The 21,540-nt window shown below is 24.1% G+C and overlaps 1 protein-coding gene across 3 annotated transcripts in view; it reads right to left on the reverse strand.

Moving 5' to 3' along the window:
* Positions 1-12,706: 12,706 nt before the first annotated feature.
* LOC109596383 (neurotrimin) overlaps positions 12,707-21,540 on the reverse strand; it is a 301,564-nt gene continuing 292,730 nt past the window's right edge. For all 3 annotated transcript variants that reach the window (XM_049961122.1, XM_049961121.1, XM_049961123.1), the window contains one exon: positions 12,707-14,274. In XM_049961122.1, coding sequence (XP_049817079.1) covers positions 14,213-14,274 — 62 coding nt within the window. In that variant the 3' untranslated portion in view covers positions 12,707-14,212. The remainder of the gene's footprint in view (positions 14,275-21,540) is intronic.

Genomic DNA, 21,540 nt, shown 5'->3' on the forward strand with positions numbered 1-21,540 from the left:
AAATGTTTAAATATCGTGGATGCGTAAACAAATTGTATAATTACAAGTACATTCAAAAGGCAATTAATTTTATGTTTTCAAATATCTTATCTTAATTTACGTGAATATTTTATTTAAGTTTTTTGTTTCGCATCCACCATTTTTACAACTGTTGTTGAAAATGGCGAATGCGCAACCAATCCAATAATTAATTACTATTAAACAAATTCTAAGAATAAGTTGATTATATTAAAAGTAATTTATTTTATCCACTGTTAGATCCATTTTTAACAGGTATTATTTAATTTTTTTTAATTAATCAGTAAAGTAGTCTTTAAAATACTATAAAAAATATGATTTTGATGTTTAATAAATTTTTAAATATCGTGAATGCGCAAACAAATTGTATAATTACAACTACATCCAAAAGGCAATTAATTTTATGTTTTCAACGCAAGTGTAGGAAACACGAATAAAGAACTTTTACTGTATAACACTTGAATATATTTCAGTTTACCCTAAAAATGTTTTAAATATAATGTAAGAAAACAATAAATAGGATAGTTAGGAGCTTAAGAAGCTTTCAAATAATTTGTACAGTTTATGCAGAAAAATATAATTATTGTGTATAATTTTACAGATATCTCTTTTAATATAAATAATGAATTACCTGGGGAGCTATCCTGAAACAAAATCAGTTGTGTTCGAAACACTTTAGCATCCAATCAAACAATTATTCCCCATATATGAATTCGTATCGAGCAACATCCGGAGGTATTTCTGTTCACTTGGGGGCAATTCGAAATCAAGGAAGTTTGCATGAAGGGGGGGAAGTCTATACAAATACGATTGTTCACAGAGAAACTGTATTTTGAATTTCGATTAAAGACAATTAAATAAATGCGCAAATAAATATTGAACGTTGTGTAATTGAACATTTTAATTAAATGTCGACAAACAGAGATGCCTTTGTTTGCTAGTACAAATGTGTTTGAAAATGGTTAATTTACTTAGAAAATTAGAATATCACACAGACACATGTAACTGGAAATTATATTGTCGGTTTGCCAAGATTACGAATACCTCATGCTATTTCATTTCTCACTTATTTTTTCTCTAACTATTTCCATTTATACTTCTATGATTTTCATTTCTATTTATAAAAATATATGTTCTTATTTTTTTGTACTTCTTTCTTTCTTCTTTTTATTATTTTTAGCTCCTAAAATAATAAGATGAAGAGCATCATTTAAAACTAACAAGAATGGATAATTTTTTAAACAGTAATTTAAAAATTTCTGATTTCTAGAATTCCTCCTTTTAAAGTTTTGTCAATAAACATCCAAATCTACAATTATTTTGCTCAGATTTACTTTTTCCTTTGAAGATTTAGAAAGAACTGTAGAACTTACAATTAAATACTGAAGACTATCATTCAAAACTAACAAGAGTAGATAATTTCCTAAAGAGTAATTTGAAAATTTCCGAGTTCTAGATTTCCTCCATTCAAAGTTCTATCAATAAACATCCAAATCTATAATTATTTTTCTCAGATTTACTTTTTCTGAAGAAGATTTAGAGGGAACTGTAGAAGTTATACTCAAATACTGAAGATCATCATTCAAAACTAACAAGAATGGATAATTTCATAAAAAAAGTTCTGTCAATAAACATCCAAATCTACAATTATTTTGCTCATATTTACCTTTTCTGTAGAAGATTTAGAAGGAAATGTAGAAGTTACAATCAAATACAGAAGACCATCATGCAAAACTAACAAGAATAGATAATTTCCTAAAGAGTAATTTGAAAATTTCCGAGTTTTAGATTTCCTCCATTTAAAGTTCTATCAACAAACATCCAAATCTATAATTATTGTGCTCAGATTTAGTTTTTCTCAAGAAGATGTAGAGGGAACTGTAGAAGTTATAATCAAATACTGAAGATCATTATTCAAAACTAACAAGAATAGATAATTCCCTAAAGAGTAATTTGAAAATTTCCGAGTTTTAGATTTCCTCCATTTAAAGTTCTATCAATAAACATCCAAATTTATAATTATTTTGCTCATATTTACTTTTTCTTTCTTTTCAAAACTAACAAGATGGATAATTTCCTAAAAAGTAATTTGAAAATTTCTGATTTCTAGATTTCCTCCTTTAAAAGTTCTGTCAATAAATATCCAAATCTACAATTTTTTTACTCAAATTTACTTTTTCTAAAGAAAATTTAGAGGGATCTGTAGAAGTTACAATCAAATAATGTAAAGTATATTTCAAAACTATCAAAAATGAATAATTTCTTAATAAGTAGTTTGAAAATTGAGTTTTAGATATTCTTTTTTAAAATTCTGTCAATAAACATCCAAATCCATAATTATTTTTCTCAGGTTTACCTTTTCTGTAGAAGGTTTAGAAGAAACTGTAGAAGTTATAACAAAATAATAGAGAACATCGTTCAAAACTAACAAAAATGGATAATATCCTAATAAGTAATTTGAAAATTTCCGAGTTTTAGATTTCCTCCACTTAAAGTTCTATCAATAAACATCCAAATCTATAATTATTTTGTCCATATTTACTTTTTCTGAAGAAGATTTAGAGGGAACTGTAGAAGTTACAATCAAATACTGAAAATCATCATTCAAAGCTAACAAGAATGGATAATTTCCTAAAAAGTAATTTGAAAATTTCTGATTTCTAGATTTCCTCCTTTAAACGTTCTGTCAATAAATATCCAAATCTACAATTTTTTTACTCAAATTTACTTTTTCTGAAGAAAATTTAGAGGGATCTGTAGAAGTTACAATCAAATAATGTAGAGTATATTTTAAAACTATCAAAAATAAATAATTTCTTAATAAGTAGTTTGAAAATTTCTGAGTTCTAGATATCCTTCTTTTAAAATTCTGTCAATAAACATCCAAATCTATAATTATTTTTCTCAGGTTTACCTTTTCTGTAGAAGGTTTAGAAGAAACTGTAGAAGTTATAACAAAATAATAGAGAACATTGTTCAAAACTAACAAAAATGGATAATATCCTAATAAGTAATTTGAAAATTTCCGAGTTTTAGATTTCCTCCACTTAAAGTTCTATCAATAAACATCCAAATCTATAATTATTTTGTCCATATTTACTTTTTCTGAAGAAGATTTAGAGGGAACTGTAGAAGTTATAATCAAATACTGAAGATCATCATTCAAAACTAACAAGAATGGATAATTTCATAAAAAAAAGTTCTGTCAATAAACATCCAAATCTACAATTATTTTGTTCATATTTACCTTTTCTGTAGAAGATTTAGAAGGAAATGTAGAAGTTACAATCAAATACTGAAGACCATCATGCAAAACTAACAAGAATAGATAATTTCCTAAAGAGTAATTTGAAAATTTCCGAGTTCTAGATTTCCTCCATTTAAAGTTCTATCAATAAACATCCAAGTCTATAATTATTGTGCTCAGATTTACTTTTTCTGAAGAAGATTTAGAGAGAAATGTAGAAGTTATATTCAAATACTGAAGATCATTATTCAAAACTAACAAGAATAAAGTAATTTGAAAATTTCTGATTTCTAGATTTCCTCCTTTTAAAGTTCTGTCAATAAATATCCAAATCTACAATTTTTTTACTCAGATTTATTTTTCTGAAGAAGATTTAGAGGGAGCTATAGAAGTTACAATCAAATAATGTAGAGTATATTTCAAAACAATCAAAAATGAATAATTTCTTAATAAGTAGTTTGAAAATTTCTCAATTCTAGATATCCTTCTTTTAAAATTCTGTCAATAAACATCCAAATCTATAATTATTTTTCTCAGGTTTACCTTTTCTGTAGAAGGTTTAGAAGAAACTGTAGAAGTTATAACAAAATAATAGAGAATATCGTTCAAAACTAACAAAAATGGATAATATCCTAATAAGTAATTTGAAAATTTCCGAGTTTTAGATTTCCTCCACTTAAAGTTCTATCAATAAACATCCAAATCTATAATTATTTTGTCCATATTTACTTTTTCTGAAGAAGATTTAGAGGGAACTGTAGAAGTTACAATCAAATACTGAAAATCATCATTCAAAGCTAACAAGAATGGATAATTTCCTAAAAAGTAATTTGAAAATTTCTGATTTCTAGATTTCCTCCTTTAAAAGTTCTGTCAATAAATATCCAAATCTACAATTTTTTTACTCAAATTTATTTTTTCTGAAGAAAATTTAGAGTTACAATCAAATAATGTAGAGTATATTTCAAAACTATAAAAAATAAATAATTTCCTAATAAGTGGTTTGAAAATTTCCGAGGTCTAGATTTCCTCCTTTTAAAGTTCTGTTAATAAACATCCAAATCTATAATTATTTTTCTCAGGTTTACCTTTTCTGTAGAAGGTTTAGAAAGAACTGTAGAAGCTATAACAAAATAATAAAGAACATCGTTCAAAACTAACAAAAATGGATAATTTCCTAATAAGTAATTTGAAAATTTTCGTGTTCTATGTTTTTTTCTTTTAAAGTTCTGTCAATAAACATCGAAGTCTACAATTATTTTGCTCAGGTTTACTTTTTCTATAAAGATTTAGAAGAAACTGAGAAGTTACAATCAAATAATGAAAGGCATCATTCAAAACTCTCAAAAATGAGTAATTTATTAAAAAGTAGTTTGAAAATTTCCGATTTCTAGATTTGCTCCTTTTAAAGTTATGTCAAGTAACATCAAAATCTACAGTTATTTTGCTCAGAATTACTTTTTCTGTAAAGATTTAGAAGGAACTGTTACCATCAAATAATAAAGACCATCGTTTAAAACTATCAAAAATGGATAATTTCCTAATAGTAATTTGAAAATTTTCGAGTTCTATATTTTTTCCTTTTAAAGTTCTGTCAATAAATATCGAAGTCTACAATTATTTTGCTCAGGTTACTTTTTCTGTAAAGATTTAGAAGGAATTGTAGAAGTTACAATCAAATAATGAAGAGCATCATTCAAAATTCTCAAAAATGATTAATTTCTTAATAAGTAGTTTGAAATTTTCCGATTTCTAGATTTCATCCTTTTAAAGTTATGTCAAGTAACATCAAAATCTACAGATTTTTTGCTCAGGATTACTTTTTCTGTAAAGATTTAGAAGGAACTGTTACCATAATAAAGGCCATCGTTCAAAACTATCAAAAATGGGTAATTTCCTAATAGTAATTTGAAAATTTTCGAGTTCTATATTTTTTTCTTTTAAAGTTCTGTCAATAAACATCGAAGTCTACAATTATTTTGCTCAGGTTTACTTTTTCTGTAAAGATTTAAAAGGAATTGTAGAAGTTACAATCAAATAATGAAGAGCATCATTCAAAATTCTCAAAAATGAGTAATTTCTTAAGTTTGAAATTTTCCGAGTTCTGGATTTCCTCCTTTTAAAGTTATGTTAATAAAGTAAAAATCTACACTTATTTTGCTCAGATTTACTTTTTCTGAAGAAGATTTAGAGGAAACTACAGAAGTTATAATCAATTACTGAAGAGCATCTTTCAAAACTATCAAAAATGAATAATTTCCTAATAAGTTGTTTGAAAATTTCCGAGTTCTATATTTTCTCCTTTTAAAGTTTTGTCAGTAAACATTAAAATCTATAATTATTTTGCGCAGGTTTACTTTTTCTGTAAAGATTTAGAAAGAACTGTATAATTTACACTCAAATATTGAAGAATATCATTCAAAACTAACAAGAATGGATAATTTTCTAAAAAGTATTTTGAAAATTTTGATCTAAATTTCCTTCTTTTAAAGTTTTGTCAATAAATATCCAAATCTACAATTTTTTTACTTAGATTTACCTTTTCTGTAAAGATTTAGAAGGAACTGTAGAAGTTACCATCAAATAATGAAGAGCATCATTCAAAACTATCAAAAATAAATAATTATCTAATTTTAGATTTCCTCTTTTTAAAGTTCTGTCAATAATCATCCAAATCTACAATTAATGTGCTCAGGGTTATCTTGTCTGTAGAAGATTCAGAAGGAACTGTTATAATCAAATAATAAAGAGCCATCGTTCAAAACTAACAAAATGTATAATTTCCTAATAAGTAATAAGTAAGTATTTCAGAATTCTATATCTTTTCCTTTTAATTTTCTGTCAATATCGAAGTCTACAATTTTTTTTCTCAGATTTACATTTTCTGTAAAGATTTAGAAGGACCTGTAGAAGTTACAGTTAAATAATGAAGAGCATCATTCAAAACTAACAAAATGGATACTTACTTACATGGAACAGAGCACCAAAAATAACTGATAGTAAACATGTATGTATGCATAACGTACATGGAGGACGCTTCACTGCAAATAATTTACATTGAAGTTAAAGCACTCGGCCACGGAACAACGTACAACCAAAAATGACGATCACGAAAATTTTGTTCATTCAAATCATTAACGTCCCGTGCATTTGACACATACACGGGCCACTACGTGAGAATGATATCGCCGTCATAAATAAAATAAAACGAGAGTGAAACTTTCTGCTTTATTACAAACGTAAATACACCTATTTTTTTCCTCTGCGGATTAAAATGGATCGAAAGGAAAATATTTTAGGTCGCACTCTCGTTCAATGTACGGACTCGAGATTAACCTAAATTAAAAATATGGACCGGGTGGATGCAAATTCACCAAATCTTTTCCGATTCATTTAATCATACTCAAGTTGCGGAAGCTATTCCAAAACTTTTACTAGGAATCACTAAAGCCACTTTGCTAAATTACATTTCATCGATATTAATGCATCAAACCAATGTAGATCCAACATGAAACTACGTCCATGCTTTTCTAAGTATACAGAGCGTTACAAAAATACGATTAATCAGATTAATGATTTTACGTTGGACAATTGATCTGAGATAATTAATCGACTTGAACGGCGATATGGGATGGAAGGGACTTCGATTTGATTAACTTGTCATTTTAAAGTCGAGATGTCAGATGTAAATAAAAATTAATTAAACACTCAGATCAGATGTAAATAAATTTAACAATGATGTGAATATTTTTGTATACAGATGAGTTCAATTATGTCGAAACTGAATGAAATGTTACACAAAAGGAGACTGGAAAGTATTCAATTGATTTCCTCTCAAGTTTACTTTTAATTGAATGAATACTCATTACATCCCATTGAATGTATCTTTTTGAAAAGAGGAAAGTAGTCAACTTCAACAACCTGGTACAGATTTCTATTTATTTTATTAGTTCGAACAGTCTCTTTATATGGGTTTATTTTTCTGACGAAATTTTAGTTTCCTTTGAGTTGATATCGTGTAATTTCAAAGAATCTTTAAGTAATCATACTCACATGTGTATTCACTTAAGGATAATAAATTAATAATATTAATAAACTAAGGACGAATTTATTGAGAGAGGAGAAAACATCAAATTTGAAAAGTACTTTCAAAACCATATACGTTAAATTTAATATACTTTCATACAAAGTTTATTAAAAATAATTAGTAAATTAAATATAATTTATTTAAACTGAATATTGATTTAGTTAACTAACATTTCAGTGACATAATTAATATTAAAATCAAGCTGCATAAAATATTTTTATAATATAATATATTAATATATTACTTAAAATATTATGCATAAAAGACAATTTATAAATTTTAAAATATCTATAAAGTCACTTTTGATGTTTTATTAGGTAATAATTATTTAACTAAATAAACAGTGAAATTAATTAACATTATAATAGGTTTGTTACAAAGCCAATTATATTAAAATAAATAAGAAATAATTAATTATAAATTGAATTAATTATTTATAGGGAATATAGTTTTAATCATTAAATATTTCAGTAAAGTCATTAATATAAATATGAAGAAGCACAAAGTAATTTTAAACTTTATATTAATTATATATTTCATTCCTTCTTAGCATGAAATTCAATCTTTAGTGTTTTAATGAATTTTTTATTGTATTTATTATTTTTAAAATTAAACATATTTCGTTTTGTTTTTTATTGAATATATTAAGAAAATTATCATTGTTATTTTAAATGATTTGTCAAATTTGAAGTATTTAAAAATAAATTAGTAAACCTTGTGTGAATATTTTAATTACTATTCCTTAATTAAACAATAAACAAATAAACTAAAAAGTTACAGAATTTTTGCCTACCAAGAGATTTAACTAAAAATAGTAATTATAACAAACTATATTTATATATTTATTTTGCTTAATTATTAATATTATTACAAATATATAAAATTAAAGGTTAAAGTAATAATAATAATAAAACTATGTTACATAAAATATAAAAAGCTAAAAAATATTTAAAACTATAAACAAGAATTTTTTAATATTCCTAAAATAAAATTTTCTATTATTTCAATAATCCTCCTTCTTAATTAAAGAAATAATAAAAAACTAATATATTTCATAATTATTGTCAAAAATTGTAAAAAAAAATAAAAAACATTAATTTTTAAGTAAATAAAAAATAATTATATTAATAATATAATAAAATTTTAACAACCATTTTTTAATAAAACAAATATTCAGGATTTCTATGAATTTAATTTTCTTCCTCATTATTTTATATTGTATAGAATAAAAAACCTATTGAAATCTTTAAAAATTGATAAATTAAATATAATTTTTTATTTTTATTCTTTAAATGCTTCTCAATTAGTAAAACTAATATATTTACTAGTTATTATCATAAATTGAAAATATTAAAAAAAATAAATACTTTTATTAACTATTAATAAAATTTAATAACCATTTTTAAAATTTGGAGTCACCTTTATTTAAATAAATATCCAAAAATTTTAATATGATTTTACTTTCTCCACATTATTTTGCTGTATATGATAATATATTCCTAAAATATTAACTAATTTTAATTAAAATTTTGAACCAATTTTTTTGTTTATTCTTTAAATCCTCAATTAAAAACAATAATAAAAATACTGTTAGATATTTAATAATTATTGACACGAATTAAAAAAAATAAAATAAAATGAAATGAAATAAAATAAAAAAAGAACTTTAAGAATTAATAAAATAACAATAATAAATAAAAAAACTCTTTTAATATTCCTAAAATAATTAATAAATTCAATATTAAATTTTTGCTATCAATTTGTTTATTAAATTTTATTTTTTAAATCATTTTCAATTAAAAAAAACATAATAAGACTTAATTTTTAAAATAATTATTGTAATAAATTAAATTAATAAAATCTTAAGAAAACAATAAACAAATAAATTAATATTATGTGGTTTAAAAAAATTAATAAAAATTTAATAACCATTTTTAATAAATAATTAAATAAATATCGTATTTGTTAGAATAAAAATATTTTTAAAGATATAACGAATTTTAAAAAAATCACTTTTATGGAGTTTTAGCACAAATTTACTTTTTAATCTTGAGAACTTTTTTTATTTCTATCCTTTCTTTAACTAGTTCTTAATATTAAACATAAATAAATAAATTAAAGTGTTATCGTCAGTAAATTTTAAAAGACAAAACAGGGAATATAAAATTAAATTTACTTACCTTTTTGATATTACTTTATGTTGTGTTTAAGTAATTGGTAAATTGAATATATTAATATTAATTTCTCTGCATAATTTTGAGGAGGTATCAAAAAAGTTTTTTTTTACTTACCTTATATATTTGTGAGAAACTCATATCCATATTGTTAGCTGTGAAACCTACCTGTAGCTTTTCCATTAACATTGATTTGTAATAAATCTAATTACGAGAAACCGAAAGAAAACGGATGTTTTGTTTTATTTTCCATCCCGTTTCAATTGTTGCTTCGCATAATCAATAGTTATTAAGGTATGTACAGAGATGGGAGCCGTGGAAGAATTTAATTTCATCTTCAACCAGAGGGTGCACGCCCATTATATATTCAATTTAATTTCGTTCACATGTTGACTTTCCAGTCTTAACAAATGAAAAGCATTGTATATCTATGTATGTATCTTTATTATTTACATTTCAATACACTGTTTATATACGGAAACATTCATTATTTTGCACATGTTCACTAAATACTGTAGTTGTTAAATTATATTGACAAAAATGTTCGAAAATAAAATACAACACCACCAACAACATAAATTGTTTTTTTTTATATTTTGCCAACAGCTGTAAATAGTTATTCTATCAACTACTTGTTATTTTTTGTTTAAACTTTTAGATCATGTAAAGATGTTGCATGCTTTGGAAAATATATATTCTAATTCTAACAATAAATATTGTACACGTTGTAACTATTTTAATTAAAAAATTTTGATTTAGGTATCTTTGCATGATTTACCACTTTAAACAATATACATTATGTGTTTGGCGCATCAGCATACAAGGTGATTTATTTTGTCAAACTGCAACCCCACTGTTACCCCACATCAGGGTAATAACCGTAATACTCACAACGAAAATAAAACATTGTTCCATTACAGACACTTGATTATCTAACCAACCTGTATGTTTCTCTTAAAGTTAACGTTAAAATTTATTTTCATTAACAATGTCTACTATAGAAAATTAAAATTAATATTAATTAACCATTACTTCATCTAACCAACAGAACGAAGCATCATTCGCTACCGATAACAATTGAAAACGCATTAGCTGCAGACTGTACTAAAGTGTCTAATACCCTGTAAGTTTTAAGGTATATAAGAATGAGACCAATCAATATTGTTGAACAATTTGGCATGACAAACTATTTTTTGTGTTTTGGATTTTATTTCCCTGCATTTTTTTGTTTGATTGTTCACATTCTGAAGTGTATTTCTATTCACCTTCGCCACGTCCTAAAATGCAAGGACCGAAGGTACCTAAACAAAAATATCATGCAGTTTTCATTTGTTATGTTTTTTTGACTAATTGTAAGATAGTTTATAATTTATAATAATTCATTTTTATATATTTAATATCTAATATGTACATCAAACCATCATCAGCAAATGGCCCATATTACAGTAGTAAATATGTGTACTACAAAAGCTACATATATATGATATTTCTTTAGTTTTGCAATTTCCTTTGGAAACAATCTTACAGCCATAAATAAATTGTTTTATTAGGTGCTGGAAAAAGTAATTTGTGTTCTTGGTTCATGATTTGATTTATGTTTTGGTTGAAGCTGGAAACTTGGTGTAACAGTACTTAAGAGGAAAGTCTTGAGGTGGACTGAGTGAAATTTTACATATTGATTACTCACCAAGAAGTCTACTGTCTACTGTCAGCAAATTGACAAAGTTCATGAAGGAGTCTTTAGTTAGTAGATAAGACATTCTTCTTCATGAAAAGGCGAGACCACACGTTGCACTAGACTCTAAAAAGAAGCTTCAAAATGTTAAATTGGACATTCTATTTCATCCACCATATTGTCCAGATATTCCTCCATGTCCATCCATGATGTAGTCCAATTGATTTTAATTTATTACATACTAACAGGGTTAATTTTGAAGAGGAAACCACATGTTGCTTTAGAGACTCAAAGGAAGCTTCAAAATATTAAATCATCCGTCATATAATTTAGATATTTCTCCAGATCCATCCATGATATAGTCCAATTGATTTTACTTTATAACATACTGACAAGTTTAAATCTGAAGAGGAGACTACATGTTGCTTTAGAGACTCAAAGAAAGCTTCAAAATATTAAATTGGTTGTTCAACCTCATCTTTCATATGATCCAGATATCTCTCCATGTCTATTTATGATATAGACCAATTGATTTTAATTTATTACACAATAAGAGTGTTAATTCTGAAGAGGAGGTCACATGTTGCTTTAGGGACTCTAAGATAAACTGGACATTCTACCTCATCTATCATATAGTCCAGACATTTCTCCATGTCTATCCATGACATAGCCTAATTGATTTTAATTTATTGCATACTAACAAGTTTAATTCTGAAGAGGAGACCACATGTTGCTTTAGAGACTCAAAGGAAGCTTCATAATATTAAATTGGATGTTCTACCTCATCCATCATATGGTCCAGATATCTCTCCATGTCTATCCATGATATAGACCAGTTGATTTTAATTTATTACACAATAACAGTGTTAATTCTGAAGAGGAGGTCACATGTTGCTTTAGGGACTCTAAGATAAACTGGACATTCTACCTCATCTATCATATAGTCCAGACATTTCTCCATGTCTATCCATGATATAGCCTAATTGATTTTAATTTATTGAATACTAACAAGTTTAATTCTGAAGAGGAGACCACATGTTGCTTTAGAGACTCAAAGGAAGCTTCATAATATTAAATTGGATGTTCTACCTCATCCATCATATGGTCCAGATATCTCTCCATGTCTATCCATGATATAGACCAGTTGATTTTAATTTATTACACAATAACAGTGTTAATTCTGAAGAGGAGGTCACATGTTGCTTTAGGGACTCTAAGATAAACTGGACATTCTACCTCATCTATCATATAGTCCAGACATTTCTCCATGTCTATCCATGATATAGCCTAATTGATTTTAATTTATTGCATACTAACAAGTTTAATTCTGAAGAGGAGACCACATGTTGCTTTAGAGACTCAAAGGAAGCTTCATAATATTAAATTGGATGTTCTACCTCATCCATCATATGGTCCAGATATCTCTCCATGTCTATCCATGATATAGTCCAGTTGATTTTAATTTATTATACAATAACAGTGTTAATTCTGAAGAGGAGGTCACATGTTGCTTTAGGGACTCTAAGATAAACTGGACATTCTACCTCATCTATCATATAGTCCAGACATTTCTCCATGTCTATCCATGATATAGCCTAATTGATTTTAATTTATTGCATACTAACAAGTTTAATTCTGAAGAGGAGACCACATGTTGCTTTAGAGATTCAAAGGAAGCTTCAAAATATTAAATTGGATGTTCTATCTCATCCATCATAAGGTCCAGCTATCTCTCCATGGCCCTTCATAATGTAGTCCAATTTATTTTCATTTATTGCGTACTAACAGGTTTAATTATGAAGAAGAGGACAAAACTGAGGTCCAGTCCCAGATTGTTATTTTAAAGTTAAACGTCAAAAACGTAATTTACTTTTTCAGGCACCTAACACATAAAATAACGGGGAAGGGGTGTGTAAATCACTGAATAAAACCCGACAATAAGCACCACATTTCAAAAACTGTTACCTGAATGAAATTTTGAGCTCCACGACAAAAACCAACTACCAGACAACAGACCACCTATGTTCGTGTCATCCAAAATAAACCAATATTCATGCAACAACCGGCATAAATAGGAACAACAAACGTATTGAAACTGCACACGGTCCAATTATTAAATTGCTGCGGCCAACGTACGTCTCTCGTGAGTGAAAATAAACGGTAAAATAAATGGAATATTGCTGCAGCAAGGTGCGATTGTCTAATAATTTGGCAATAAAGATTACACTGCTTAAAGAAATTAAGGCACTACAAAATATGTATCGTGTATGCACTTAGGAGCGCAATGTATCACACGGTTATTGATTAAGTGATAAAACCGAAATGATGGAAGTCCCATACATCATTTTTTACGTGCAATTAACAAAACGGGACAAGGTTGTGAGCCAGATTGAAAATGTTCTTTCAAAAATTGCCTGGTTCGTCGAGTTTTGCGGTTAGTAAACTGACAGGATTTCTAAATTTACGTGGCAAATGTTTAGCTAGGTTGGTATTTTGATTTTCTTAAATGGACTTTCACCCAGTTGGGTTGGTTGACTGGAAAAGACTTTTGATTATGATACTCGTACGTTAATTTCTTTAAACAGATTGTCTACAGTAATAGAACGATTTACATTATTCAATAATAAACAATTATAAAAATATAATCTGTCGATAAAATAGGAAAACATTTTCTTTGTAATTTCACTTATCGAATTAAAAACATGGCACACGTACAAAAGCAAACCAAGTGGTAAACTATCGTTGGCAATTCTACACAGAAATAAATAGAATTACATGTTCCAACCACAATAAGTATGCGGTATACATAAGTAGTATAGTTATAGTACGACTATATTTTCATAAACTATTCTGTACTAGCCGATTTCAGTCTTTATTTTAAAATTAGATTACATATAAACATTGTTGTACACTTATGCTTTAAGATTTAAGCGTCCTTGTCAATTTAATACCTGAACTTGCCGTTTTCTCTATCTCTACTAAAAAAATCATTCTTAACATAAGTGAGTAGTTCACCGGAATGCCCTGTATAGAACGATCATCGAGAACCATATCGATGCCCTCATAGGAACACCTGAAACAAAAAAAAAGTGATGATAAAAATTCCAAAATGCAGCTTTCCCGAATTGTTATATTTACAAAAATGACCGACGGTTTTTAATTTAATTGCGGCCCGATATGCGTAAATTTCGGGATATCAACTATTATATTTTATGACAATTGATGGGAAATGCGCGAAGGTAATTATTTTAACATCGTTTTTAATGTGTAGTCAATTCTATTTCTGTTTTGTTCATTTGGAATAATTAAGCACTTTGTTGCGCGTTTATATTATTTATTTTTATTTTTTGGTGCAGGACAATTGACGTGTCCGGATAAAAATTTTCATAAATTTAAAAAATTCTTTTTGAGGTACTTTTTACTTTTATTTATTTATTATTTTATTACAATTTAGCTATACATATAATATTTTATAGTATTTCAGATAATTATTTAAAAGTTTTGTAAAGACAATATATAAGTAATAAAAACTTAATTTCTGTTTATGTTACTTATGTAAAAATTCAATTTTATTGAACAAGATACATAAAGGCAAAATATTTTTTATGATGTTTTGTTTTAAAAATTCACAATAATTAATTCATAAAAATCAGTATTGAAGTATATTCTTAAAATTTCAGTTTTTTAAATTTTTTCAGTATTTCAGGTAATACATAATTAATTATTTAAAGATAAACTTAATTTTTCATTTTATTTATTCATATATGTAAAAAATTTGATATTGTTGAACAAAATAAATAAATCTAAAATATTTTTTATATTTTATTTTTAAAATAAGTAATAATTAATTTATATCAATATATTTTAAAATATACTCTTTTACTTTTTATTTTTTTTTAAACATTTTTAATATTTCAAATAATTATGACATCAGATTTTTGAAGATAAACTTTTTTTTCTTTATATTCCTTATTTAAAAAAATTTTATTGAAGCCAAAGCCAAAATCTTTTTTATATTTTATTTTAAAAATTTACAATAATTAATTTATAATATTCCTTAAATTTCAGATTTTTAGATTTTTCAGTATTCAGATAATTATAAAAACAGTTTTTTAAAGATCAACTTAATTTTTCTTTTTATTTTTTACGTAAAAATTCAATTTTATTGAACGAGATATATGAAGCCAAAATACTTTTTATATTTTGTTTTAAAAATTCACAATAATTAATTTATAAAAATTAGTATTGAAATATATTCTTAAAATTTCAGTGTTTTCAGTATTTCAGATAATACATAATTAATTATTTAATGTCAAACTTAATTTTTCATTTTATTTATTTAAATATGTAAAAAATTCGATGTTATTGAACAAAATAAATGAATCCAAAATATTTTTTGTAATATTTTATTTTTAAAATAAGTAATACTTAATTTATATCCATATATTTTAAGATATACTCTTTTACTTTTTAATTTTTTAAATATTTTTAATATTTCAAATAATTCATTTGAATTCATTCACAATAATTAATTTATAGTATTAAAGTATATTATATATAAATATTCATAAAGCAAAAATCTTTTTTATATTTTATTTTAAAAATTCATAATAATTATTTTATAACATTTCTTAAATTTTTGTTTTTTAGATTTTTCAGTATTCAGATAATTATAAAAACAGTTTTTTGAAGACCGACATTTTCCTTTTTATTTCTTATGTAAAAATTCAATTTTATTGAACAAGCCAAAATATTTTTTATATTCTGTTTTAAAAATTCACGATAATTAATTTATAATAATTGGTATTGAAATATATTCTTAAAATTTCAGTTTTTTAGATTTTTTTTAGTATTTCAGATATTACATAATACATACATTATTTAAAGACAACTTAATTTTTTATTTTATTTATTTGAATATGTAAAAAATCGATATTATTGAATAAAATACATAAATCCAAAATATTTTTTATCATATTTTATTTCTAAAATAAATAACATACTCTTTCATTTTTTAAATATTTTTAATATTTCAGATAATTTACTTTTATTGAACTTTTTTGATATTCTATTTTAAAAAATCGCAATAATTAATTTGTAATAATTAGTATTGAAATATATTTTAGATTTTTTCAGTATTTCAGATAATAATTATTTAGATACAAACTTAATTTTTCATTTTAATGAAATATTCAAAATATTTTTTATGATATTTTATTTTTAAAATAAGTGACAAATAATTTATATCAATTTATTTTTAAATATACTCTTTTATTTTTAATTTTTTATTTATTTAGTATTTAAGATGATTATAAAAACAGTTTTTCGAACACCAATTTAATTTTTCTTTTGTAAGAAATTGATATTTTATTTTAATTATTCACAATAATTAATTTATAATAATTAGTAATAAAATATATTCTTAAAATTTCAATGTTTTAGATTTTTTCAGTATTTCAGATAATACATAATTAATTATTTAAAAACAAACTTAATTTTTCATCTTACTTATTTAAATATGTAAAATATTCTATATTATTGATCAAAATTCAAAACATTTTTTATAGTTTATTTTATTTATTTTAATTTATTTATTCAGTATAATAAAATCAGATTTATAAAGACCAACTTATTTTTTTTATTACTTAAGAAAAAAATCTTATTGAACAAGGTACGTAAAGGTAAATTTTTTTATGATACTAACATGATAATAATTTTATTTATTTATTTAATTCAGTTAAAATATATATTTTATAAGTTTTAGTTTTTTAGATTTTTTTCCTTTTATTGAACTTTTAAATTTCCTGTTTTTTGTAATATTTTATAAAAAAATAATACAAATATATATAATATTTGTATTATTTTTTAAGGTTTTCTTAACTTTTAACCACCAATAATTCTTTGGGTCTGTTAATTTCTCTTTACTAATGTGTTTTATATTTTTTTTATTGGTTTTAGATATATAACTTTTTACATTTTGATTGAATAATTCAGTAATATTAATTCTGCTTCTGTTTTAATTAGTATTAATGTATATTATATTAATTAATACCGTAATAATATAATTACTATAAACCTAATTATTTTAATTAGTGTCATTCTATTCAATGTTTTCTATTATTTTTTAAATCAAAATTTTCTGGGTTTAATTTTGTAATTATAATTAATAAATAAAATTAATACAGTTTATGTGTCCTAATAATTATAATATTTAATTAAAATCACTATGAAGTGAATAACTCAACAAATGTGAAAGTACTTGTGCAATAATATTGAGGGGTGAGAAAAGGTCTGCGGTTAAAAGTGGTGCGGTCCTAAAAAGTAAACAAACGTAATTGTGCCGGTATCAAAGCTTATTTGTTAAAATTTCAAAGCATTAAATATTTAAAGCGCATATATTCGCAATATTAGGAACATTATTTAGACTTTACTTTGTAAAATAAGTGGACGACCAGAGTAAAGAGAATATTATAGGCGAGCAGGGAATACACATCAAAGACAATATGTGTTGAAACTCTAAATCTAAGACGATCCCCTGGCTTTTCCTTTTACATCTGAGGTCATGACTCCTTTTAAACATTAATACTTAAGCACTACTTATACACAAACTGAGTATTATTCGAATGCACTAAAATTTAAATGCAGGAAGGAATAATTGAGTTACATTAAGTACGGGATCCTACGGTGACGTTTCAACTTACCACCTCCCACGTTGCAAGCAAAAATATTTACGGCTTATTTTCCAGTTCTTCAATCGTTCATGTTCTTCATTGCTTCGGGTTTTCGTGATCTTCGGCACCTTCTTCAGTCTTATTTGTTTTGAATACAGCAATTACATATTTACACTACATATAAAAATAGTTAAGCTGCGTTTGATTTATGCAAATATTTGATTGACTACGATAAAAAATGGAAAACAAAATATTTTATTAATTAACGTATAAACGGGATTTCCAGGCGAGTCTCGTTTTCCTAAAATCTTCAGCCAAAGACGTCTCTGATATACTTCAGCTGAAACAGAGCAGCTGGTTATTTTAGCCATCAGTAATTGACAAATAACAAAAGAAATAGTTTGTTATCCATTTTTTATGTACAAAAGGTGTCATTCCAGAAGACATTTTCATTCAGGCGTCCCAGAATTGAATTGTTAACTGTTGTGGACTAAATGAAAGTGTTACTTTTTTTTTTTTTTTTAAAAAAACTGATATTTGCAGATAACAAACATTTTTATTACAATGAATAGAAAAAGCTAAAATGGAGTTTTTTATGATAAAAAAATATTCGTTTATACTAACATACAAAGTCATGAACAGTTCACAACACATCTAAAAGGTCCCGGAAATAGAGTTTTCTCAATTTCCTATGACTCATATTGACCTCCATGCTCACAGCTCTTTGATACCCTGTCTATATTTACGTCAAAATATATAATATGTTTTCATTCAATGAAACATGTTATTAATATTAATGTAACATAAATCATTGTTCGGAGTGTCAGCGTTAGATTTTCTAATTTGAATGAGTTTTTAATAAATAATATATACAAAAATAACATTTTATTATGTAACCGATAGATCAGGATATAATTTTCTGTTGGCGAAACACAAATAGTAATAAAAGTTATTTAACGGATAATTTTCATATTTCATTTAAGTTTATTAAAATAAAATTGATTTAGTATTTTGCGGAATAGTTGTAAAATATGTTCGTAAAATAAAGATTACATTCATTTTAATTAAAAAAAAATTTATAAAAAAAACTTTCAAATATTTCAATTGAAGCTTAAATATTTTAAAATATTGACTTTTTTGAAAATTTAAAATATGCTGTATGAATTGATGTATGCTGTATGAATTGATATAGAAAAGTACTAAAACAAAAATTTATGTATTTTAGGATTTATTAAAAATTTTAAGTTAAAATGTAACTTTATATACGCTGCATTGGAATTGGAACAAAAAAGTATTGTTTGAATATATGTATGACCTAAGAGTTATAATAAACTATGAAATTTAAAAGCGGCATAAATATACTGATAAAAATGAGAATTGTAAGGTTTAACATTTATATGTTATATAATAAGTTAGCAAAATTATTAGTGTAAATGTCTAAGTGACTTAATACGACTTTATTACAAGTTAAAATATTGTTTCATTATTTATTAATGTAAACGAGTAAGGAATATGGAAAAATTAACAATATTTAATTAAAATTTTGTACCTAAAAATTTGAACAGTAAAATAATAAAAATTCACAAATTAGTATAAACTTACTTAGTAAAATTTATCATAAGTTAATATGACTTTACTACAAAATAAAATGTTCTAAGCAAGAAATCATTAGTATGAATATTTAATTGACTTAAAATGGCTACAACGAATTATAATGTAGTACATAAAAATATGAACAATTGAATACTAAAAATTCATAAATTAGCATATTCTTAGTTAAAACATGTCATTAATTTTCTACGTACATAAATAAGAAATAAGAAAAAATCAGTATGAATATTTAAATATCTTAAAATAATTTTACAACAATTTAAAATGTACTAATATATATGTATATGTATATATAATAGTAAAATAATAGAAATTCATAAATTAACATAAATTTAGTATGAATATTTAAATAACTTAAAATAATTTTACAACAATTTAAAATGTACTAATATATATATATATATATATATATATATATATATATATATATATATACATACATATATACATAGTAAAATAATAGAAATTCATAAATTAACATAAATTTACTAAAAAAGTCATAAAGAGTTTATTAAGTTAATAGACTTTGCTACAAGTTAAAATATTGTATTTATTAATTTTTTGTTTGCATAAGTAAGGAATAAGAAAAAATGACGACTATGAAGTTGAAATGACTTAAAATGACTACAACAAATTATAATGTGCTGCATAAAAATATAAACAGTAAAATAAACAGTAAAATTCATAAACTAGTATAATTTTACTTACTCATAATATATAATATAAAGTTTACCAGGTTAATATGACTTAGTAACTTGTAGGAATAAGTTAAAGTATTATATACCATTAATTTTCTGAGTATATAAGTATATAATATGAAAAAATGGTATGTTTGAATGTTTAAATGACTTAATATGACTTTATGACAAATTAAAATGTGCTACATAAAAATGTGTACAGTAACATAATAAAAAATCATAAATGTATGTAATTTTATTTAGTTAAAATATGTCCTAAAAAGTTTATTAAGTTAATATGACTATACAAGTTAAAATATTGTGTTTGAGTGATTTTTTATATACATAAATTTAAATGCTTTTACGACAAATTATAATGTGAATCATAAAAATATGAACAATAAAATATTAAAAGTTCATAAATTAGTTTTACTCAATTAAAACATATTAAAAAGTTTATTAAGTCAATATGACTTTACTATAAGTTATAATATTGTATATCATTAAATTTCTGTTTAAGGAATATGGAAAAATGATTAGTTGGAATGTTTAAATGACTTAATATGACTTTACTACAAATTACAATGTGCTATATAAAAATGTGAACTGCAAAATAATACAAAGTCATAAATTAGTATAATTTCACTTACTCAAAACATATAATAATAAAGTTTACTAGGTTAATATTACTTAATAACTTATAGTAACAAGTATTGTATACCATTTTCTGAGTAAAGAAAATAATATGGAAAATTGTAGGTTTGAATATTTAAATGACTTAATATGACTTTATGACAAATTAAAATGTGCACAGTAATATAATAAAAAATCATCATCAATGAATGTGATTTTATTTAGTTAAAATATGTCCTAATATGACTTTACAAGTTAAAATATTGTGTATCAGTAATTTTTTTATATGCATAAATAATAATAATTATAATGTGATTCATAAAAAAATGAACAATAAAATATTAAAAATTCATAAATTAGTATAATTTTGCTTACTCAAAACATATAATAAAAAGTTTACTAGATTAATATGACTTAGTAACTTTAAGTAATAGTTTAATTAATTTTCTGTGTACATAAGTGAGGAATAGGAAAAAATGGTTAGTATGAATATTTAAATGACGTAAAATGTCCTTATGACAAATTAAAATGTGTTTCATAATAATAAAAGGTCATAAAATGTATGAATTAAGTTAGTATGACAAATTAAAATATGGAACAGTCTTAATTTTTTATGTACAAAATAATTTAATAACATTGTACTTCAAATTAAAGTGCATCAAAATATGAATAGTAAAATAAAAAAAACGTATAAATTAGTATAATTTTATTTAGTTAAAACAGCAACATAAAAATTTTATTAAGTTA

Source organism: Aethina tumida, chromosome 1, assembly GCF_024364675.1.
Source record: "Aethina tumida isolate Nest 87 chromosome 1, icAetTumi1.1, whole genome shotgun sequence".
In the NCBI taxonomy this organism is placed as follows: domain Eukaryota; kingdom Metazoa; phylum Arthropoda; class Insecta; order Coleoptera; family Nitidulidae; genus Aethina; species Aethina tumida.